At 38.8% G+C, this 21,058-nt stretch overlaps 2 protein-coding genes across 7 annotated transcripts in view; one reads left to right on the top strand and one right to left on the bottom strand.

The window, feature by feature from the left end:
* Positions 1-81: 81 nt before the first annotated feature.
* LOC107220870 (proto-oncogene tyrosine-protein kinase ROS) overlaps positions 82-21,058 on the bottom strand; it is a 37,970-nt gene continuing 16,993 nt past the window's right edge. Inside the window, exons 3-22 of one of the 6 annotated variants that reach the window (XM_046744673.1) lie at positions 14,398-14,457; positions 12,998-13,088; positions 11,293-11,525; positions 10,920-11,159; positions 9,880-10,030; positions 9,309-9,805; positions 8,936-9,225; positions 8,510-8,857; positions 8,114-8,426; positions 7,708-8,031; positions 7,022-7,641; positions 6,300-6,941; positions 5,963-6,216; positions 4,723-5,874; positions 4,225-4,653; positions 3,908-4,131; positions 3,364-3,834; positions 2,327-2,690; positions 1,931-1,984; positions 82-1,682 (exon numbers count right to left, since the gene is read on the bottom strand). In XM_046744673.1, coding sequence (XP_046600629.1) covers positions 835-1,682; positions 1,931-1,984; positions 2,327-2,690; positions 3,364-3,834; positions 3,908-4,131; positions 4,225-4,653; positions 4,723-5,874; positions 5,963-6,216; positions 6,300-6,941; positions 7,022-7,641; positions 7,708-8,031; positions 8,114-8,426; positions 8,510-8,857; positions 8,936-9,225; positions 9,309-9,805; positions 9,880-10,030; positions 10,920-11,159; positions 11,293-11,525; positions 12,998-13,088; positions 14,398-14,457 — 7,605 coding nt within the window. In that variant the 3' untranslated portion in view covers positions 82-834. Of the gene's footprint in view, positions 1,683-1,930; positions 1,985-2,326; positions 2,691-3,363; positions 3,835-3,907; positions 4,132-4,224; positions 4,654-4,722; positions 5,875-5,962; positions 6,217-6,299; positions 6,942-7,021; positions 7,642-7,707; positions 8,032-8,113; positions 8,427-8,509; positions 8,858-8,935; positions 9,226-9,308; positions 9,806-9,879; positions 10,031-10,919; positions 11,160-11,292; positions 11,526-12,306; positions 12,433-12,997; positions 13,089-14,397; positions 14,458-21,058 lie in introns of those variants that run through there. The other 5 variants (XM_046744674.1, XM_015659636.2, XM_046744676.1 and 2 more) reach the window with 5 other exon arrangements.
* Positions 11,771-12,849, top strand: LOC107220864 (cAMP-dependent protein kinase catalytic subunit beta-like). The gene has a single exon (XM_015659630.2). It carries the CDS (start codon positions 11,776-11,778, stop codon positions 12,820-12,822), a length of 1,047 nt encoding a protein of 348 aa, XP_015515116.1. The 5' UTR covers positions 11,771-11,775; the 3' UTR covers positions 12,823-12,849.

Raw genomic sequence — 21,058 nt, 5'->3', positions numbered from 1 at the left:
TCTTTGGATATTTATTACTTAAACAATATACGAGCAATTTTTCACTGACGCAAAGTAATATTTACAAAAGTAATTACATCATTCAATTATAATCGTTTATATTCCATGTAATGATTCCTTCTTTCATTTTTTATACAATATAATAAAATTAGTATCAAATGATCAAGGAACAATACAAATGTTACGTATGCAAAATGACATTTGAAATGGAAATGAAGAAAAATAACTACAATAAGACATGAAATGATTATTTTAAGCGAACTCGTTTTCAAGTTTATTCAAGTTGACTGGAAGATGCTTAATACTTGAGCATGTGTGTGAAAATGTGGTGTAAGTTGATGGATGAAAATCTAATGATGACATACTAGAAAAACATTTAAAAATATAATTATTTACAATTTGATTCACGCTAGCTTATATTTATTCATTTATCTTAATTATTATCGTTTAAAAGGCACTTTAAAAGTTAAATATATGAGCAGCACGTTGAAATAATTTAATTACAGCAATATCGGTACACGCCTTTAATATACGTTTTTAAAGCTTGATAAAATATCTCAACCTTCAACTTTGCGTATAATAATATTGTTGTCTATGATAAATTTAAACTTAACAATTTCGTATACATCGTCGCAATCGTTTGCCTTTGATTTCAACAACACGTACGTACGTCAATTCATAGTTCGGCATTTTAAAACAGGTTCCAATGTTTCTTACCGATTACTTATCATAATAGTAACGAAATTATGTACTACACAAATGATCAATCATGGCAGTCAAGGCTCTAAATATCTACACTATAATATCCAGTTTCTCAAATATCACCTTTCATCATTACCCATTTACTCTGACCGCGTCAGAGTTTATATTTGTATAGGTAGCGATCTCATTTCCATCTTCACCTGTATCTGGTGTTTGCCTGAGAGAATTCAGTAAGGCACTATTTATTGCTAAAGGTATATTCGCTTTCCCGTTTTGCAGAATCGAATGTGTCCTGCTTAATTTCGAAATTGTATTTCTTCCACCATTCGTATCGCTCGATAGAATGTTTTGCTTAGTTGCCCCATTCTTCTTCAATGGCAAAGTATTCTGAGAATTTAATAACGACGAGCTTGGCCTAGAAGGAGTCAAGCTTGTCGACGAGCCGTGGGAGCTGCTGCTTCTACCGCTCAAACTAGTCAGCGATCCTCTGATTTCTGTTGAGATTTTTTCGCTCTTGCGACTGTCGTCAATGGAACTCGGAGAGTTCGTCGCGGCTATACATTTGGAAACATGATTAGCCAACCTTGAGCTATCCAAAATGCAGAATTTTTCTCCTGTGCTGGAAATGGAGGCTCTTTTTGGTTCCGTCAAGTCAAAGTTATTCGCCGATTCTCTTTTTTGATTTACAACATCTTCCAATTGTTCACGATCCAAGTTTGAGCTTTCATTTTGCGAATCTGATAGTTCTGGTATTTTGCTTTCCTTTTGAACTTCATTTTTATCCAGGCACTGTACGGGTCTCGGTACTTCATAGCCACCAGTCGGAGTATCTCTAACATCAGGTACGTCGTTATCTGCTATTAATTCTAAATATTTCGGAATTTCTCCGGACGCTAAAAGTGCCGTCGTGTTGCAAGAATCGGGTAAAAATGGCTGCATGTCTCTACTGCCTTCGGAGCTTGTAGATTTCCAGGAGTTGCCTAAACAAATTTTAAACGACTGTCAACAATCTTGTATTAGCTCACAACGCCGGCGACCACTTCGGAGCTTGCAAAGTATATTCCAATTTCTTTGATGGTTAGTCGCTGTATTCCTTACGCGTTGGGGAGTGTTAAGGTTTGTTAACTTTGATGGATATTCTGTCGTAATGACAATAACGTAAATTTATGTGAAGACGCTCATAGCCGGTTAAATAAATGGGCTAAATGACATTAAACATGAAACCTACCTGAGTGGTTATGATTTTGATTCTCATCAGCAAAGTAAGCCATGTTAGACACGCCTGCAAGCACAAGCCATGCGATGGTCATTTCAAAATTTTTTCAAGCAATGTTAATCAAGAATAAACGGGAAATTTTCTCAAGTCAATAGAACAGTTTAATCCCCTTTTAAAATTGACATGAAACAGACGTTCCAATTTGGCGGAATTTTCAATTATAACCGAACGAAAAACTTTTGCTTCTTCGTCACAGAGTAAGATAATCGTGTTTCTTGAATTGAATCGAAGCGAAACGGCTTTCAGTAGCATCGTATAGATATTTTCACAATGAATGTAACATATTCATGCAAGATAGAGATCAATGCGAATGAGGTTGAGGCACGATTGAATGGAGTTGGAACAAACCTTGTTTAGATAAGTAATGGCCAGCATGTGCAGGGCTGATCGCGGCATCTTCTGTTCTGCTTCTGAGCGTTATTATATGATCCAAACAAGCCTTAAAACTGGGTCTAGCATCCGCCGTGCTCCAGCAGCGCAGCATCAACTGATGTAACGGCGTTGGACAATTTAGCGGCTTTGGCAGTCTTCCGCCAGCTCTAACGTGGTATAGCACTTCCAGATTTGTTCTTGCCGGGTATGGCTGCTGGCCCAGGGAAGTGATTTCCCACATCAAAACACCGAACGCCCACACGTCACTTTGAGAGGTAAATACCCCATCCACTAGAGACTCCGGTGCCATCCATCGTACCGGCAGTAGGCCTTCGCCCTCCTACGAAATAAGCATAACTTGTTAAATATTCGTGAATTCGGACTTTGTTTTTTAATAGAATCGGTCAATGAAAAGTATTGCTTTTAACAATAACGTCAAACCTTTCGCTCAGTGAGATGTTTTCTACTGCGTATGATATTTCAAACACGTCGCAACAACCGGCTTACCTCAAATTTTCGAGACAATATTCTTCGCTGATCTATTCTCTTTGCCATGATCTAAATTTTTTTTCTTTCGCATTCTTTCTCAACGATGTGTTAACCGTTTAAATTTGACGTTCGATTCTTCTTTCCAAATTGGCGACTATTTTATTTAATTAACAAAAATGAACAGTACGATGAATAAAAAAAAACCCTGGTCATGAAAAAGAGGACTACTCAAGGATATTGTCTCCAAATCTGAAATAAATCGGATGAGCCGTTTTTTAGATATAGCGGGCGCAGTAAAACGTCTTACCGAGCATAGTAGATGTTACTGTCAATAACAATACTTCCTGTTCGTTGATTTTAATTTTTAAAAAATTTTTAAATGATGCTTGATCTACGTACTTTTGAGCAAAACCCCAATCTATGCGAATCATTTTTTGTCGAGGTATAAATACCCAAAATTTAGCCACTATTTCGACCGTCTGCCCACATATTAAACCCCCTTAAATGCAGTGCGGACGAATTACCTTGCGGTAGTAATCGTTTTTATAGATGTCTCTTGCGAGTCCAAAGTCTCCAATTTTTACCACACGGTTCTCTCTGTCCCTGGCGGATACCAGGCAGTTCCTGCAAGCTAGGTCTCTGTGAACAAAATGAAGTTCCTCCAGGTATTGGCAGCCTCTCGCCACATCTTCGCACATAGCAAGAAGATCTTGAAGTCGAAGAGCGCAGGGATCCGATGGCTGTAGACAGCGGCTGGCTCTCAAATACGTCAACAGATCCCCAGCCTTCATTAGCTCCAACACCAGCAGCGGCGGATCTGTGTCTAGGCAAACTCCAAGCAGTCGAAGAACGTGCTTGTGCCTGAAGGGACTCATAAGTCGAGCCTCGCGTAAAAATTCAGTCTTCTCTTGCGCAGACGCCCCTTTTCTAAGAGTCTTTATAGCCACTCCAGTTATTCCAGGACCGTCCAGGTCCTTCGCAATGCCTTGAAAAACCTGGTACAAGACACGAGCATTGTTTTAGAAACTGAATCTTCGTTTCAGTACGTATTTCAAGAGGTAAACTCACCTCTCCGAATGCACCGCTACCCAGGAATTTGGCCAGCGTTATTTGCTCCCTTTTTATCTTTGGCAGCGAAGAGTCGTCCGGGTCGTCTTGCGTCGCAGTTGCGTACAACGTGTTTGACTGCATAAAATTTCCGCGCGGAATTTCACGTAACGTTGCTAATTCAACGTCCGGCGCAGCTGGTGGAATCACTGCCTTTTTATCCTCTTTACGTTGCCGGTAGACTGCTAAAATATCGGAAAAATTTTAGTCCTTTCAAATCATGCCGAACAGTAGTTTTGTCCTTAAATTCAAATTATTCACGGTAAATCGACACTCACGACAAAGGAAAAAGCCAAAACATAATAGCATCACTCCGAGGATCAGAGGAACACTGAGTCCTAGTATCAATCCCAGGTGTTGCGGAGGGACAAATATCCCACTCCCAGCCTCACTTAAGTCAACCACTGCGCTGGCTTTACTCCAAGTTCCAAGGCCATACGCGTTCTTTGCTTGAACTCGAAATTGGTACTTTTGCACCATTTCGTCTGGGATTATCCAGTAAGTGTCTGTCCCGTTATAGTAGAGGCGCCATTCGCTAGTTTCGTTGCGACGTTTATCCATAGTATCGGAATCTTCTAAGATGGTTCCTTCAAGACGATACAACGTGATCGAAGATCCACGAGCGTGTGCAGGCTCCCAATTAACTTGATAGACCGGACCACGCACCTTTGTTATTGTGGGAGTTCCAGGAGCGCTTGGAACATCGCCTGGAAGACGAGAGGGACAAACATCGATTAAGTTCAACCTCGAAAGATGGGGAGAAACAGGCAACTTACCTGATGTTTGGAAAGTAAATCTCGCGTCTGACGGCCAGGTGACGTTAACCTTATAAATTGGATACCTTAGCGTCAATTTAAATCTGTAGAAAGTTTTCGGTTGCAGTTTACGAATGTGGAATTCCACCTTATCATTTCGAAGTATCGGATTGACAACTGTCTGCCATTTGTCCGATCCCACTATCGAGTACTGCAGACTGTAGTCAATAGTCAGATTTTTATTCGGCACCCATGATATGTTCATCGAGTTGACACTGGTACCAGTCAGCGTCAAGTTGTTTGGTTCTGGATACATTTTCAGGAATTGAGGAAGGCTTTCGTTGTAAATAGCACTGGAAGTCGAGTAAGCGCGAACACATATCAGGTAATCTTGTCCCGGCAATAATGACTGCAGCGTCGCAGATAGTTTTCCATCCGAAGATTGCTCGGTGTGTTTAATCGACTGTTCGCCGTTGTGTCTCATTCCGTTAACAAGCTGCACTGGTCTCCAATGAATTTCATAGCGAACAGCTGCTCCGTTTAATATTTTTGGTGGGAGCCAACTAACCGCCGCTAAAGTTGGCGTTAGTGCTTGAACTTCGACATTTTCTGGCCTCGTTGGAACTCCTGCCTCCGTTATTATTACTACTCCCTGGTGTGGTTCAGGACTGGAAGACTCCAAGCCACTGTAGTAGTTGCTCAAACTCAGCTGAAACATGTATCTACTAAACGGTTTAAGATTTTCAACTTCGATTTCCTTCTTGAAAGTCTTCAGTTTCATATTTTCTCTGTTGTTGCTACACTTAGTAGAATCTACCGCGGAGCATTCGGTAATGTAAATGGTATACAGTGTTGCCGGAAGATTATATTTCTCACATGCGAAGTGGGGCACAGGTTCAGGTAACTTGATCTTGATGGAGTTTGAAAATTTCTTCAGAACTTCAACATTATCAGATACTTGTCTCGGAACCAAGCATTCGGCAACTGGATAAGGCTGCAAAGATTTTCCAATGGCTTTAAGACTACGCGGGCTCTGCAAGTAAAGTCTTTTGATTCTGGTGTCATCCGGATTGGCCTTTTCCACGTAATAAACACTGTCCTTATCCGCGTTTGACCAGTAAAGATTGATCTTGTCCACTGTCAATGACGTCGGTGGTAAACCTCTGTTAAAACCTGAAATCGTGACGAACCAGTTCAACGCTGCATTCGATATTATATATGTTACAATTTTCACCAAGGTTCTTCATAGCCTGGAACGTACCTGGACCGAGCACCATATTACAAGTACATCCATCCATGTCTGCGATGTTCAAGTGGCCTTCCATTGAGACCCAATAAATTACAGGAGTAGAGGCGTCCGTATTGTCGACCGCCATGACCGGTCTCACAATCGGCGCATAATGACACGAGCAGTCGTCAATTTGGTTGAAGAAATACTGAACATTTTCTCCGTTCAAATTTGATTGCATCGTCACTCCACGATCGGCTTGAACTAACTCGATCCAATACAATGTTCTGTGTCGGCAAAGATAAAACAGTTAACAAAAATGCTAATTAATTTCAACACTTTGTGCTGTTAAAAATTAATCTTTTCTCACCCTGTCAGAGGTGATATATCCAAATTCAACGTTGCGTTCCTAGTGGTTATTATTTTCTCGGCGATTGTATAGCCTGCTTCCCACGCTGTTAAATCCAGTCGCATAATATTTCTACTAACAGATTCTCCGTAATCTGCTTCCGTCCAAAATAAGGTCCTGGTAACCCAATTGACGCATAAACTTGACGCGGTATTGTTCAATTTAAGAATTTTTGTTACGTTCGGACTATCGATATCCGCGAGCATCATCTCCTGCATTTCGTTTATTCCATATACTTTATTCTCCACCGCAGAGTAGGCCACTTCAATAGCGACATGTCTGGTTATCGTGTCGTTGATTTGTCTGTCCAAATCTGAAATTCTCACAGCCTCTGGTGTAGCCACCAATATTTTCGGTACAGGATTTTCGTAATCAGTTGATATATTGACGATGTCGGTGAACCATCCGCCACCGACTTCTGTGTATGCCTGCACTCGGAAGTAGTAAGTTGTGTTCGGCAGCAACTGATACAATCGGTATTCCAACATTGTCGAATTTACATTGAGACAGTTGCAAATGTCTATGTTCATACCTTCCAGCATGTACCAACAGTCTATTGCGTAAACTTGGATCAAGCCGTTGGGATGATCGGGTGGATCCCATCTGTAAGCGAAAGAACTTGACTTAGAATACGAATAATATGAGGAGTCACGTTTCGGTTGATAACTGCCGATTTAGCGTACCTGAACACCGCGGAAATATTAGTCTCGTCGCTAAGTGGTTTCTTATCAAATTCAACGAATCCTCTTGCGTTTGTTGGTTGACTAGGTTTCGCTTGAGGAGATCTCAGAATTTTTCGTGTGTTATGTGACATTCCCCAATAAGTGAACGCTTTTATGGTTACTTCCAATATGGCGTATGGTGAAAATATTTCGGAATTGTGGTAAGGTATCGTTGTTTCCTTAGTGATTTCTGAATTCGTATTCGTGTTTATATAATCCGCGAATTTCACCTCGTAAAAGACCGTTCCGTAGTTTACATTCTTCACAGGGTTCCACGAGACGTTGAAATTGTTCCATTTACCTTCCACTCTTATGCTGTCTATGCTTACCGCAGACGGTAATACAACAATGCTATTCGCAGATAAATTCTTCGGATACTTGTGAAGAGCGTGATCCATTATGGCAACCATCTGAAGACCGGACAAGGTTATTCCGTTGATAATGGCTGTGTTTTGACCAGACAAATCTCCGATAACTGCATTTCTATCATCTTGGAGCCACAGCAAGTGCTCCGAAAAGTAACAAAGTGGCCCTTGTATGTTAGGATATTGTAACGCTGAAACCTGAAATTCCAAATATTTCTTAAACAGTCGATAAGGGACCGTTGGAATTGGATAAAACCGAATCTGGAAGAAATAAATTCAAACCTGCTCTGGAATAATTTTATCATTCAAAGGTATTCTTTCGGACGTTGGTGCTTTGTAGAGTATCGATCCGCTTTCGTAACTCCTGACAATCCAATACACAAATTTGTTCTCCGTATCCAACGTCAAACCCATTACTTGCTTACCGATAAATATTTCATCGGAATAATAGAATCTTCTGTCTTGGCCATTAAGTCTCGATACTTCGACCGCATATCCAGTCGACCAATACAAATAGGCTTCCAACGAGTCTATCATCAATTCCTTGACAATTGCCAGTATTGACATTGGTTCTTGATGAGTTCCATCCAAGTTTGCTCTGGTTATCTAAATATCATATTTCCATCAGTTTCGGTATTCCCTAAAACTTGTACGCAATGTTTCATGAGATATTATTATTCGTGCTCACTATTTGCTGATTTGGATTTGCCCAGTAGAGTTTTTTCGATATCCAATCGACAGCGACGCTTCCAACGGAATTTATGTGCATTCTGTTATTCTCATGGCTAGTCGTGTTATAGCAGTACAAAACCGAGTTATTACCGACCAAGTAGAGCAGGTCTTTGTACCACGCAACGTCGACAATGTGATACTGCATTTCAGAGTCCTTCCAGCTTGCCCTGTGTATCAAAGTCTCCACGTTTTCTCCGGTCACGTCACTCTTCAATAATCCTTCAGTCGCGGACCACAATATAGAAGCGTAGGGCTCGCCTTTTGGATCTCTGCAAAACGAATCTTGCTAATAAATAAAACTAGCTCGCATTTTTTACCTGCAACTGAATACAATTATTCCCAATCTGCTCACCTCAATGTTCGTCCTCGAAATTCTGTAGACCAGGGACCTCGTCCGGCGCTCGTATATGCCGCAGCCTTTATCGAATACTTAGTTCTCTCTCTCAATCGATGAACAGTGTGAGACAATAAACGGATTCCTTTTTGATGAACAGCTTTCCCGGTTATTTCATCTTTGATTTCTAATTCGTAGGACCAGTTTTGCCAAGCTCCTTTACCCTGTCCTCCGAGCAGATACGGCGCTCTCCAAGAAACCTTTGCCATTTCGGCTCCAAGAACAGCCTGAACACCGGTCGGTGGATTGACAGGAACTGGAGCTGGTTGACTGGCGTCCATCAGCACATTTACGCTGTAGCAAGACCTGTCGAATCGATTGGATTAGTTTTGAGCCTGTATTTTTCACCAAAAGGTATTTCTGGAAATCTATAAATCTGCTTACTTGTAGGGATACGAGTTATGAAAGTATCTGTTCTGGCCTGGATGATAGTCTTCCGTCAGTATATCCCTTCCGTTTGCCCAATAAAACAAACCGTTGGCCATAGCCAGTGAAACGACGTTCTGAAATTGCGGCTGCTGAGTGTTCGCTCGGAGATTCGAGACTTCTCTACCATCCAAAGTAACCGACAACACCGTGTTTTGCATAGGATGTGGTATCAGCAGACGAAAATTTCTGTGATCGACCATAAATGCCTCCAGATGCGAATCTTCGAGTATAAGGTCTGGCTGTGTCTGTAGGTCATGAAATTATTGTTCAATCAACGAATTCGGTAGTGCATCTATCCTCACCCGCGCCGATCGTGTCTAAAATTTACCTCGTGCTTCACACCGTTGCTAATATCGGCTAAATCCAACCGAGATAATCCATCTTTGCTGACCCAAAACAGGTACCCGTTGTACGGATCAACTTCGATGTGCGAAGGCTTGGACAAAAAAGCTGCGACCGCAACGGTCAGTCCCCGTCCATCCAGGTTGCAACGAGCTATTTGCCAGACGGTCGTTGCGTGTTTGACTTCTCCCAAGACGTACAGATGCAAGTTCAGCCAATCAACGGATAAACTCAGTGGCTTGAAGTTCACTTGGTCCGGGCTCAGCACGACAATAGGATCGGTTTTTTCATCAACCGATGTTCGATAAACGTAGCCACCTGAATCCGATACGAATACTTGTCCAGAGGCAACGTGTATCGCGACACCGCAAATTTTGTTGGCCGTTTCATAGATCAAGACTGGATTTTCTAACAAGTCGGCGACCTGCTTCTTCACCTGGTGCTCTCCTCCAAGAATCAGTATCGGTAGTTGCATGTCTGTAACTGAATTAAAGGATAAATTGTGACGATTCGAACAGGTACAACGATTAAGACTAGATCTGAGGATTAATTTTTACCAGCTGGCTCGGGCGTTGTTGAAATGTATATTACGGCAGGAGGTCCCTCCCCTTCGCTATTCCTCATCGTTATGCTCACAGAATAGTTTTGATGTGGCGTCAGATTTTGAAACATGTAATGGTCTGTCACATTTTCAACAGCTGAAATATCCTGTAGGTGAAGTAGGAAAATTGTTCAACGACTCGCAATTTGTTGCTCGTAACTTTTACCCAAACATGTATTTATATATATATAATTGATCCCTGTTAGAAAACGATCGAGTATTTGAAGCGCAGGATAGAACGCCATGCCAGAATCTGCTGCCTAAGTGAATTGGTTCGAACAAGCTGGAAGTGTTAATGTTAGTTATGAGAAGATGGCGGATTTGAAGCTTGAAAATAATTCAAATACCAAGTTTGTTACCGTGCTGTAAGTCTGACGAATAGATATTGTTTCTTTTTCCAATTCTTAGCTCAATATTCGTTCAATTACATAGAAACGGTGACACGCTAAGCCTGAGTATTATGCTAGCCTAGGAAAGATACGTTCACAAAACGTCGCGAGCAGATCTCAAATTAGCAAAAGACATTCTACTTTTAGACGTCTACTCGAACCACCTATTCGTCTTCCATTACTGCCGTTACAAGCTTGTAAAAATTGACGATACACCAATTGTTTATCCTCAGGCAATTTGAATTTGTTCTACTACGACTAAGAATAAAACGCATGCATGCATAACGGGTGAAAAGTTGTAGCTTGCCGAACCAGTCTCACATGTAATTGATTGTAATATATAGTAATAAGCATCGTGACAGACTGTAAGACATTGAAGAAGTGTAATTGACAAGGTGAAGCGTGGTAACGTACGTGGCAGAGTAAGCAAATATCGCAAATAGATAGGTATGGAAAGTGGATTATAATCACAATGTTATATGCGCACAATATAAAGCACTGTCAATAAAAGAAATAGCGCTAGCTTGCTTCTGATTCTCCGATGAAATCGAAACAAGGAACTACAAACGTAACGGGAAAAGTTTATCTTCTGGCGTGGCGTGTATACCTTAAGCGTGGAATAATTGCCCCCTTGCAGCCGCAGGACATAGGACAAAAGTGGGCCGTTTGGAAACGGTCCCGGTTCCCAAGACACGGACACGCGGCAGCAATCTACCGCTGCCGCCCTAACAATTACCGGTGGTGACAATGGAAAACCCTCGGGTTTAGTCAAGATTGGAACACTAGGAGCTGAAGCAATTGATTCCCTAGAGTGCTGAGTCGATTTCAGGATCACGGCTACGCGAAACTGAAAAAAAAAAATGGGATAAATAATTTTTGTTACAGCGTCACATCGTCGTACATTTCAACATTGGATTAGGTACGTCGAGTGAAGTTTGATCTCCAATAATATAACAATTCCAATCGAGTGATCCACATACCCTGTACTTTGTGTAAGGCTGTAAATTTTTTATTAAGATCTGATTGTCTTTTTCCCACGATTCGTTTCTGCAGTATTGCCAAGATTCCGCGAGCTCCTCGTACATCCATTGTACCACGTAGGATAATTTGGCACCTCGTTTCGCTAAGTCGATGCCCTTCCATTCCAGCCTCAGGGAGGTGGCTGTTAGACTGTCGGCGACTAGTGCCGGAGCAGGTGGAGTGCCTATTTCCTCTGAAATGATTCGCAGTGATGATTACCCGAGTACACATTGGATTTGATTCCATGCTGTGTATCATCTTTTTAATTCTCTCCATTGAACAGATGATCGACTCTGAGTGAGTCTAGAATTTTTTTAACAAATGCCAGAGCGTTTCGACTCCAAGCTATGAAACAACTTCTCCTGCCAGTCGTTAACCTTCTACTTCGTTGCACCCCAAATGCGGGAAAATATATGGATTCTAATTGAGTGAACTGGTTAATTATGAACGAACGTGACTTGGATAAATCTTTTATCGAGTACGAGCAGATTTTGGAGGGATTGAAGACGAATTTCACAGAGAACTGGAAGACGAAAAGGAAGCCGAACCAATCGCTCGACGATTTCGTGCGGTATAGAACCCTGGGAACCGGAGCCTTTGGTCGAGTGATGCTCGTGAAGCAAAAAGCTACCGGCGTATACTACGCGATGAAGATATTGGAGAAGGCGAAGTTGGTGAAACTGAAGCAAGTCGAGCATACCGGGAATGAGAAGAGGATACTGGAGTGTGTGCGATTCCCGTTTGTTATCTACATGGAGTTTTGCTTCAAAGATAACTCCTACATATACTTGATCCTACCATTCGTGACCGGCGGTGAAATGTTTTCTCATTTAAGAAGGATGGGAAAGTTCGATGAGGGATTGTCAAGATTTTACGCTGCTCAAGTCACTTTAGCTCTTGAGTATCTGCATCATTGCGGTTTGGTTTATCGCGACCTGAAGCCAGAGAATATATTGATAGAAAGCAATGGCTACCTGAAAATAACAGATTTTGGCTTCTGCAAATTGGTAGACGGTAGAACTTGGACGTTGTGCGGTACGCCGGAATATCTGGCTCCTGAAATAATCCTTTCAAAAGGATACGGTAAGTCGGTGGATTGGTGGAGTTTCGGAGTTCTGATTTACGAAATGAACGCCGGATACCCGCCTTTTTACGCTCGAGATCCGATGAAGATATACGAGAAGATCGTTTCCGGAAAGTACAAGTTCGCAAGCAACTTTGGCGAGGACTTGCGAGACCTGTTGAAGAACATTCTACAAGTGGATTTGTCCAGACGTTACGGGAACTTGAAGGATGGCGCGGTGGACGTCAAGAAGCATCGTTGGTTTCGCTCTGTTAATTGGCTACTGATATACCAGCAGAAGGTAGAGCCTGGCTTCATACCTAAAACCGGTAGCGTCGGAGATACGAGCAACTACGATCACTATGATGAGGAAGAGCTAATCATTGACAAAGTGGATCGTTTTGCCAAGGAGTTTGCTGACTTTTGATAGCTGGGTTTAGTTGATGATAAGCTATTTCCTGCAATACCGCAAATTCCATTAGACACAGCGCACAGTAAAACGTTAACAACAGCACATCGTGGGTAGCTTACATGGTCTGTCTATTCAAGCCTGTCGAAACGCTAAGCTACATTAATATTACTTATTCCTCCGTTAAAATTACCTTTAAGCTGCTGAAAATATCTGTTCACGGCATCTTGACATCCCAATACGCAGTAGAGTTGTTTAGGTGGTAGTAGTTCTTGCGTTACATTCTGAAACGTTTGGAATAATATTTTCAGTCCTGAATGTTGCGGTGCTGATTTATCGCCGTAGAAATTACATACATATCATAGATTTATTCGTAAGGAATACAATAAAGACTTATTGTAAAAAAGTACGCTACGAACGTTGCGTCGAAATCATTCCTGCAATTTTAACTTTGTAATTCTATGATCGAACTTTTTTTTTTTCAACAATGCGCGAATACCGCAGACTATTTCAACAAGCTTTCGACGTCGTTGGCAATGTTTAATGATAAAATAACAACTTCAGACAATTGATGTCACATAATTCTCATCATTTACTTGCATTTACACTTCATTGCATTATTCAAATGTAGTAAAAAAAAATCGTCGTTTTAACTCCAAGTACAATATTAAGTGTACTTTGACCAGTTGTAAACGTAACATTTTAATCTGCGGTGCACCGAAGGCTGTAAGTCTAGAGAAAAAATTTACTGACAACAAAGCTATCTTGGTGATGATTTTTGCTTAGTAAATTCTTCGCCAGAATTGTGTGTTCGGTATTTCAGACAAGTTTCTCTGATTTATTCTGCAACTTATCAATTCCCATACTTTTGTCTGTAGGAAAAATTTTTGCAAAATCAACTTCAGCCTCTGAATTTTTCTGAATTATAATACCTAATTTGGAAGATTTCAAACATAAATAAATATTTCATCATTTTTTTTTTTTTATCAGGTCTCTGTGAAAAATTATTACCGGAAGGGGTAATGTTTATAAATTGCCAAGTTATTCGTAATTAGTATTAGAAATACGTTTAATGGTTCTAGGTAAGCGGTCGTTTCAAAAATCGTTGTTCCCGCCCGAAAACAATATCAGATCGTTAGCGTGTGTTCGTGAACGTGATTAAAACTGGCAACAGTTTGGTGATCGTCTATTTTCCCGCCAATTAATCGGTGATCGTTATTCGTTTTCGCGGTTATAGTTTAAATTTAAATCCTTTTTCGTTCGATGTGTAAGAATGTGTAAAATTTAATAATTCACGTCCGATTCCATATAAAAATGGGTCGAGGAGGAAGAGAGAATTTACTTGCCTTCAGTTTATCAAAACTGTGACGTACGTTTTTCATCGAATTTAACCCCTTGACGTAAAATGACGTCTGGAAGATGTCAAAAATAAAGTGTTCAGTTTCTTAACCTTACACATCAACTGTTCAGTTGAGTCAAATTAAATAACATTTTTCGAACGCATCGAATTCCATTTATTTATATGTCAAGGGGTTAATGAATTACTGTTGATATTTTTTTTTTTTTTTTGCGACGGGGGTTTAAAATACTCACGCAAACAGCCTGACAGTTAGTCTCCAGCGCTAATTCCCACGCCGCGCATCCTATCGTACACTGGAACAAAACCAAAGAGAATTATCACTTAAAATTAGGTTAAAAGTGTGAATTTAATTTGTTCGTAGCTGTAAAAATAGCGCAAATTAATTTTGTCTACGTACGGAGTTAATTGTTATTTGTCAAATTTCTGCCGATTAATTCGGGTTGCTATATTGTTGCTTATTTTATTCGTCGTAAAAATGCTACGAACCAAATTTCGCATTCATTTTGATCTTCGACAATTCGAAAAACTCTTGAAGGGTAAGTATTGCATCAATTTGATAATGTTTATACACAATTTGAGTACTTGAGAAATTGAGAATAACAGAAACGAAAATAATCAATATTTTTTCGCCTACTGAAAATACGCCATTTTTTATTTGGAAAAATCAAATCCTAAATTAATCTTTGTCAAATTACGAACGTTTCAAGCCCTCGTGCACCATGGAATAACGATTTTTCAATTTTTTACACAACATTTTAGAAAAAAGAACAATTCTAAAAAATATTGCTACGAAAATCTTTTTTATTTTTCTGTCACATATTTTTATTATAATTGAATATTTATTTATTATATATTCGTGATTATAAATTCTTAAGCATTACTCGTGAAAAACATATTTAATAAAATAAAATATAAATGTGCGTGAAAAATTTTTTTTTTTTAAATTTCGTAGCAATATTTTTTCGGATTTTTCTTTCTAAAATATTGTATAAAATATCGAAAAATCGTTATTCCATGGCGTATGAGGGCTTGAAACGTTCCTAATTTGACAAAGATTAATTTAGGATTTAATTTTTCCAAATGAAAAATGGCGTATTTTCAGTGCGCGAAAAAATTTTGATCATCTTCGTTTCTGCTGGTTTTTATGATATCGCAGATTTTCTTCTTGAAAACTACGTTCAAAAACCAAACCTTTTTGCCGTCGATGTTTCTTTTGAAATATCGCCATTTCTTCTATTCGAAACTTGGTCTCGAATGTGAAATCTTTCAAACCGACCGAGAGTGATTCTGTCGGAACAAAGGTGGCGAGTAAAAAATCCCTCCGGGAGTATATTTCCAAACTCAAAAACGTTTTCGAAAAAAAAAAAAAAGAAATATATGACTGAAATAAAAAAAAATATATGGCTCGGCAGTTTCTTTCTGAAATGCCCCATACAACGTATACCCATGGTGTAAGAAGAAAAAGAGATGCGTATTCTCAGGTTACGTTACGGTGCATCAGTGCGGCGTAACTTAGTGATGAGTGTAACACTTCCGTTTAAAACTCTGGTAAATGATGTTTTAATTTCTCACAAGACATTATTACGGTTATTAATACCTACGTACAGCATGATACATATCGCAGTATGTTCTTACGCACGTAAAATACACACGCGTCAAGTCTGCGGTGGCACGTGCCGTTTTCACCGCCCACACTGTTACAATAATCATATTCGTTTGTAAAGTACGCGGTAGCTTCTGTTTACTTTTTCTTTTCACTTTATTTATCCAGTACTTTTTACCCGGAAAATAGAAGCTAATTTTTATGATTAATGCCTGAGCCACCACGCGAGATGCTGCAACGGAAGTTCCCCTGCCGTTCTTTCAGATTGAGTCGAATGCTGCACCTACTCGTATATATTTATTACACACATACGTACATATTTATCTGCGTCATTGAATGAAACAAGCGAGCAGAGTCATCGCGATTCTCAGGTATGCCTCGCTCTAATACACACATCCGCTACATCATACCGTGTATTTAAAATCTATCGAAAAATCGACTATTGTGATTTTTTTTTTTCTTAATTTTTTTTTTTATCAAACTTCAACATGAAAAGTATTGTGCCAAATGACGAGAAGAAGACACTGTCCAAATTTTACCTCTTAATAATTAATATTTAGAGGTACAAATCATCGCCACTTTCTATTTGATTGATTCTTTGTTTTTTCTTTTTTGTTTTTTTTTTTGTTAAATTTGAAATTTTCCAACTCGTCAACCCTATTAGTGTACCGATAAGACCAGAACGTGGAACAATATTCTTTTTTTATACAGTCTACTGTACATACATGAAATATTTCGACTGTTGGAACGCGAGTACGATCAAAATTTTTACATTTTATACCGTATTTTTTTTTTTGATTTTTTCAAAACTTATTTCTTTCGCAGTCGTATGCGTAACATTGTGTATACCTAACTATATACCTACATGTATCGCATACACACGTGCTATACTTGTGCAAGTGATTATCACGTTCATTATTATACCTACATATATATATATATATATATACACATATATATATATATATCGCCATATTAATTGAATTTCGAGCGATAAGAAGTAGGCGGAGAAAGCGTTTGTTTGTCTCTCAGATATACACGCGTTTCTCTTGATTCTTCTGAACTTTTACAATGCATGCAAGAGCTGTCAGCGCAAACCACTACAGATAATCTGCGAAGTATTTTTTATTTTATTTTATTTCATTTTTTTTTGTCGTGTACTAATCCTAGAAAGTCAATTTTCAAAAAATGATGTCAGTATTATGCACAGTTTGTACTCCTGTAAAAAATGTATATCAATATTGTTACTGGTATGAAAAGCGGAACGGTACAAAAAAACAAAATGAAAAAAAAAAACAAAAATCTGGATAATCTGGAGTATAGATTGATCGTAAAAGTATTAAATTTGAAAACAATACAGAAATTGAACGATATAGTCGTTGAGATTTGATAGTTCGAAAAGTTTAGGAAAACCTTGAAAAATCGTATCTGGGATGTAGGAAGTGTTTTGAAAATATTAAATCGATCCGGGCAGGGTAAAAAAACGTATTTGTGATTTGCATCGTTCAATTTTACTTTCTTTTTATTTTATACAATCACAAGTGTGAACAAAATTTGAGCTGAATTTCTCGCACTTTCGTTTTGATGATTTTTTCGAATACGTTGCATCGAAACATGCAAGTACGGTGTATAAAAATAATAACAATCTTTGAGGATTGCGATGTGTCGAAAGGTTAGAAACATTGATACATTGACGCTGGATAAGTAATGAAATTTTGTAAACATAATTCAATCTCCGCTGTCGCGTAATGAAATTAATAATTTATCATTGTAACACACGGATTATACTTGCTCGTTATACGGTTAAAAAAATGTTTATTAATATTTTTGAATCTCGTTGCGGGGACGGGAAAGCCGAATTTTACAAACAATAACAGAATATTATCAACTATTCAAACTTACGGCTGGTTGTGTGTAGCATTATATTATTAACTGGTGAAAACTGTTTAAAATGAAAAATAAAAAATGCAGCTTTGAAGAACGTAATTCAAACGGTTGCTTTGAGGAGATTTAAAATGTTAAACTCAAAATGTCATTTAAATATTTTAAATCGAACCATTTCAAATATTACCCACCAGTTAATAATATTTAGGATATATGTATGTTGTATAAAAGTGTTAATTATAAGACACATGCGATAACATCGGTGTGTTTACGTCGTTCATGGTGTTGCGTTTGTCGTTGGTTACGAGCTAGGTACGTATTCGTATGGAAGCTGGAATTCACGGTGCCGGTATCTCGTTTCTTAGACGATGGCATCGTCGTATGGAAATTCCATTCCATCGTACACAAAACGGTCCGTAAAGCACGCATCGCGATCCACGGGTCAATTCACAATCTGTAAAGGTCGCCGGGCGATAAACGATAAGGACATTATTAATTTCAGTTTTCATTTATATTATCACTGAACAATTCCCCCGCCTTTCGAATTCTATTCGCTTCGCTCGTGCATTTTATTACACACACATACGTATACATACGCGAGTCGCTTTTTGTTCAATTTATAACAAGTCTTACGAGTCTGTGGCCGTTTATGTGCACGATACGTTGGAGGCTACGATTTTTTCAACCCTTATTTTAAGTGAAATTATCGACTGATTTATTTTCGTCATGTTTTTCTCCCGTCAATTGGTATAAGAAAATTTTCATCCGCGATGCTTGTTATCGATCATCCAACAGTTGACAAGGATGAACGATTTTTTCTTTTTTTCTTTGTATGGAGTACATTGTTATTAATTATTACTAGAGAAAAGAGAAACACGTATTGTTACGAAGGTTAGAATCAATTTTTCAATATCATCTGATCGATGAAGTCACTTAATTGAGTATAATTTAGTCGAATTATGCTCTGTGAAGTGATTTTTATTCACTTGGATTCTTTTGAGTCTGAGCGATCAGACGATTATTGGATTGTGACAAACGACATTTATTGCAGTATCTCTTGGGTGGGGTTGAAATTGAAAATTTGAAAAATTCCGAAAGCGCCAAAGTCTCAATTTTTTGGCGGCGAATCTGAGTGGGTTAAGAAATCAGAAAAATCGAAAATCAGAATGGCCAGAATTCCGAATTTAATAAACTCGAATAACAAATATGAGAGAACAGATACTATCAGAAATTTTAAATCCCGAATGGTGCCCAATAAAAACCTGCAGCTTACCTAAAATGTATGTATTTTAGGCTCTATTATCCGAATCCACTTACTTCGGAAAACGTTAATCCAAGAATTCAGAAATGCGGAATTTAATAACGTACGTAGTCAATGTTCCAGAGAACGAATCTGTAGAAAGTTTCATATTCTCAAGTGTTCAAATGTTATAAAAATAAAAGTTAGAACTTCATCGTCTAGAAACGGCGGTAAACGGATATCCAGAATGTAGAAGGGTCATTATTCAGAATCGTACGATTCGGAACGATCGGTATTTCGAAAGTAACCGTATAGATGGCTTGCCACCAGAATTTCACATTCCGAATCTATCCAACTGATCTATTTTGAATCGTAAAATATTTCATACACAGGATCGAAAAAATTCTGCAATATTTTTATCTCATTAAAAGATTGAATACCACTTTTGATGTCATAAGCTTGTATTTCTCGGCTTCTAATATGATACGAGTTATTGACTCTTCTCATATATTGCGACTCTTCGTTCCGACGATTCTGATATACCGCAATTCTATATTCCGAGCCTTCCACGAGACAACTACTCGGAGTTCTAACCGTTCTGATTCTTGATCCTTCGCATTTACGAATTCGAACAGATGAAAATTCTACTTTACGATCAATCCGAAGGTTATTCATTTGTGTTCGCGAGCAATCGCATTTGCCTGATTCTGCCAACGGCCTTTCGGAATTTTCACCGGTTGTGTATTCAAAATTTTATAACTTCACAAATTCCGATACTTTTATATTCTATTTCCATTATTTCTGTCTTAACGAAGATTCATCACTTTCTTCTTTCGTGATTGTGAGTTTTCGACGTATATTTATGTTCGGAATTCCGACCATTTTTATTTTTGGTTTTTCTCATCTTTTACCCGTACTCAGTGAAACTTGAAGCAAAGAAATCAAACTTTGACGAAACATCGAAGTTTCGAGTGGTCCGAAACCCGGCGCGCAAAGTTTCGTAGGGCAAAATTCTGACAAATCAAAGTTCCGAAAGTAAAAAAACTAAAAAATCTGAAAAATCGTTGATCCTAGATTTTCAGTTCCCTGAATTTGTAGCTTGGTAAAATTTTGTCACTTTGATTTTCGGTTTTTCTCATATTTTCCACCCTCTCGTTGAGTAAACCACGCTGTCTGAGTTAATTTTAATTTTCCAAATTTTGCTCCATCGAATCTTTATTTCTCAGAATTTTTCTCCATCGGAACGTTTACTTTTCGTAACTTTGCTCAATCGTAACTTGAATTTTCGAAATCTTGCATTTCGGAACTTTGACCGGGCGTGTTTCCGACCATTCGAAACTCTGTTGTTTCTTCAAAGTTTCGTTACTTTCCTTCAAAGTTTCGCCACCAAATAATGCGGAATTTTTCAAATTCGGAACTTCAACCCTGCCCCGTATCTCTTGGGTGTAATGCTAATAATTGACACGATTTCGATGATAACTTATGTCGGTAAGGCCGATGATGACCTTCCTCATACCGACCCTGCACGAGACTTGAACGACGTACATGATCACGCGTCACGTCACGTCCGGTTTTTCTGCACCACGCGTCGTGTCGACACCGCGCACGCAATTGACGCGCGGCAATGATACGACTATAAAATTTCATTTCTAAGTAGCCACGTCGAAGCGTGACTTCCGTTATAAATTAGAAAAAAAAAAAAAGAAAACGTTCGTCCAACGAGGGTAAATGCGCTAAAGTATCTTCTACTCTTTTTCAAGCTCAACGAAAGTACCAAAAAGTTGCCAAAAATTTCGTGTGACTAATTAAGAATGAGCAAAAATAATCAATTTTCGATTCGAGCTTAATGGCCATCGCTAAGTGACTGTACATTTTTAGTTTTGCCAGAATTGGTCGATATTAGGATTCGTGTTGGTATAGAACAAATTTTGTACTTTCGGCAAATTTCGGGAAAAATACTTATTTTGAAGTCTATTGAGAAATCCGAGAGATTTCGGAAAATTTGACTGCAGAAAATTTGGTGTGGTTAGAATAATGTACCTCTTAATTGCTAAATCTTACGTACAGACAAAATTGAATTCTACTGTGTTTCAAACGAAATTCTTTCAAATTCGCGTTCGCTATTGTCGAAACAACGAAGAGAACCAAGCGACCAAATAATTTTTCA

The sequence above is a fragment of the Neodiprion lecontei genome, chromosome 7 (genome assembly GCF_021901455.1).
Source record: "Neodiprion lecontei isolate iyNeoLeco1 chromosome 7, iyNeoLeco1.1, whole genome shotgun sequence".
Classification (NCBI taxonomy): domain Eukaryota; kingdom Metazoa; phylum Arthropoda; class Insecta; order Hymenoptera; family Diprionidae; genus Neodiprion; species Neodiprion lecontei.
This window is presented reverse-complemented; position numbering and strand designations above follow the sequence as displayed.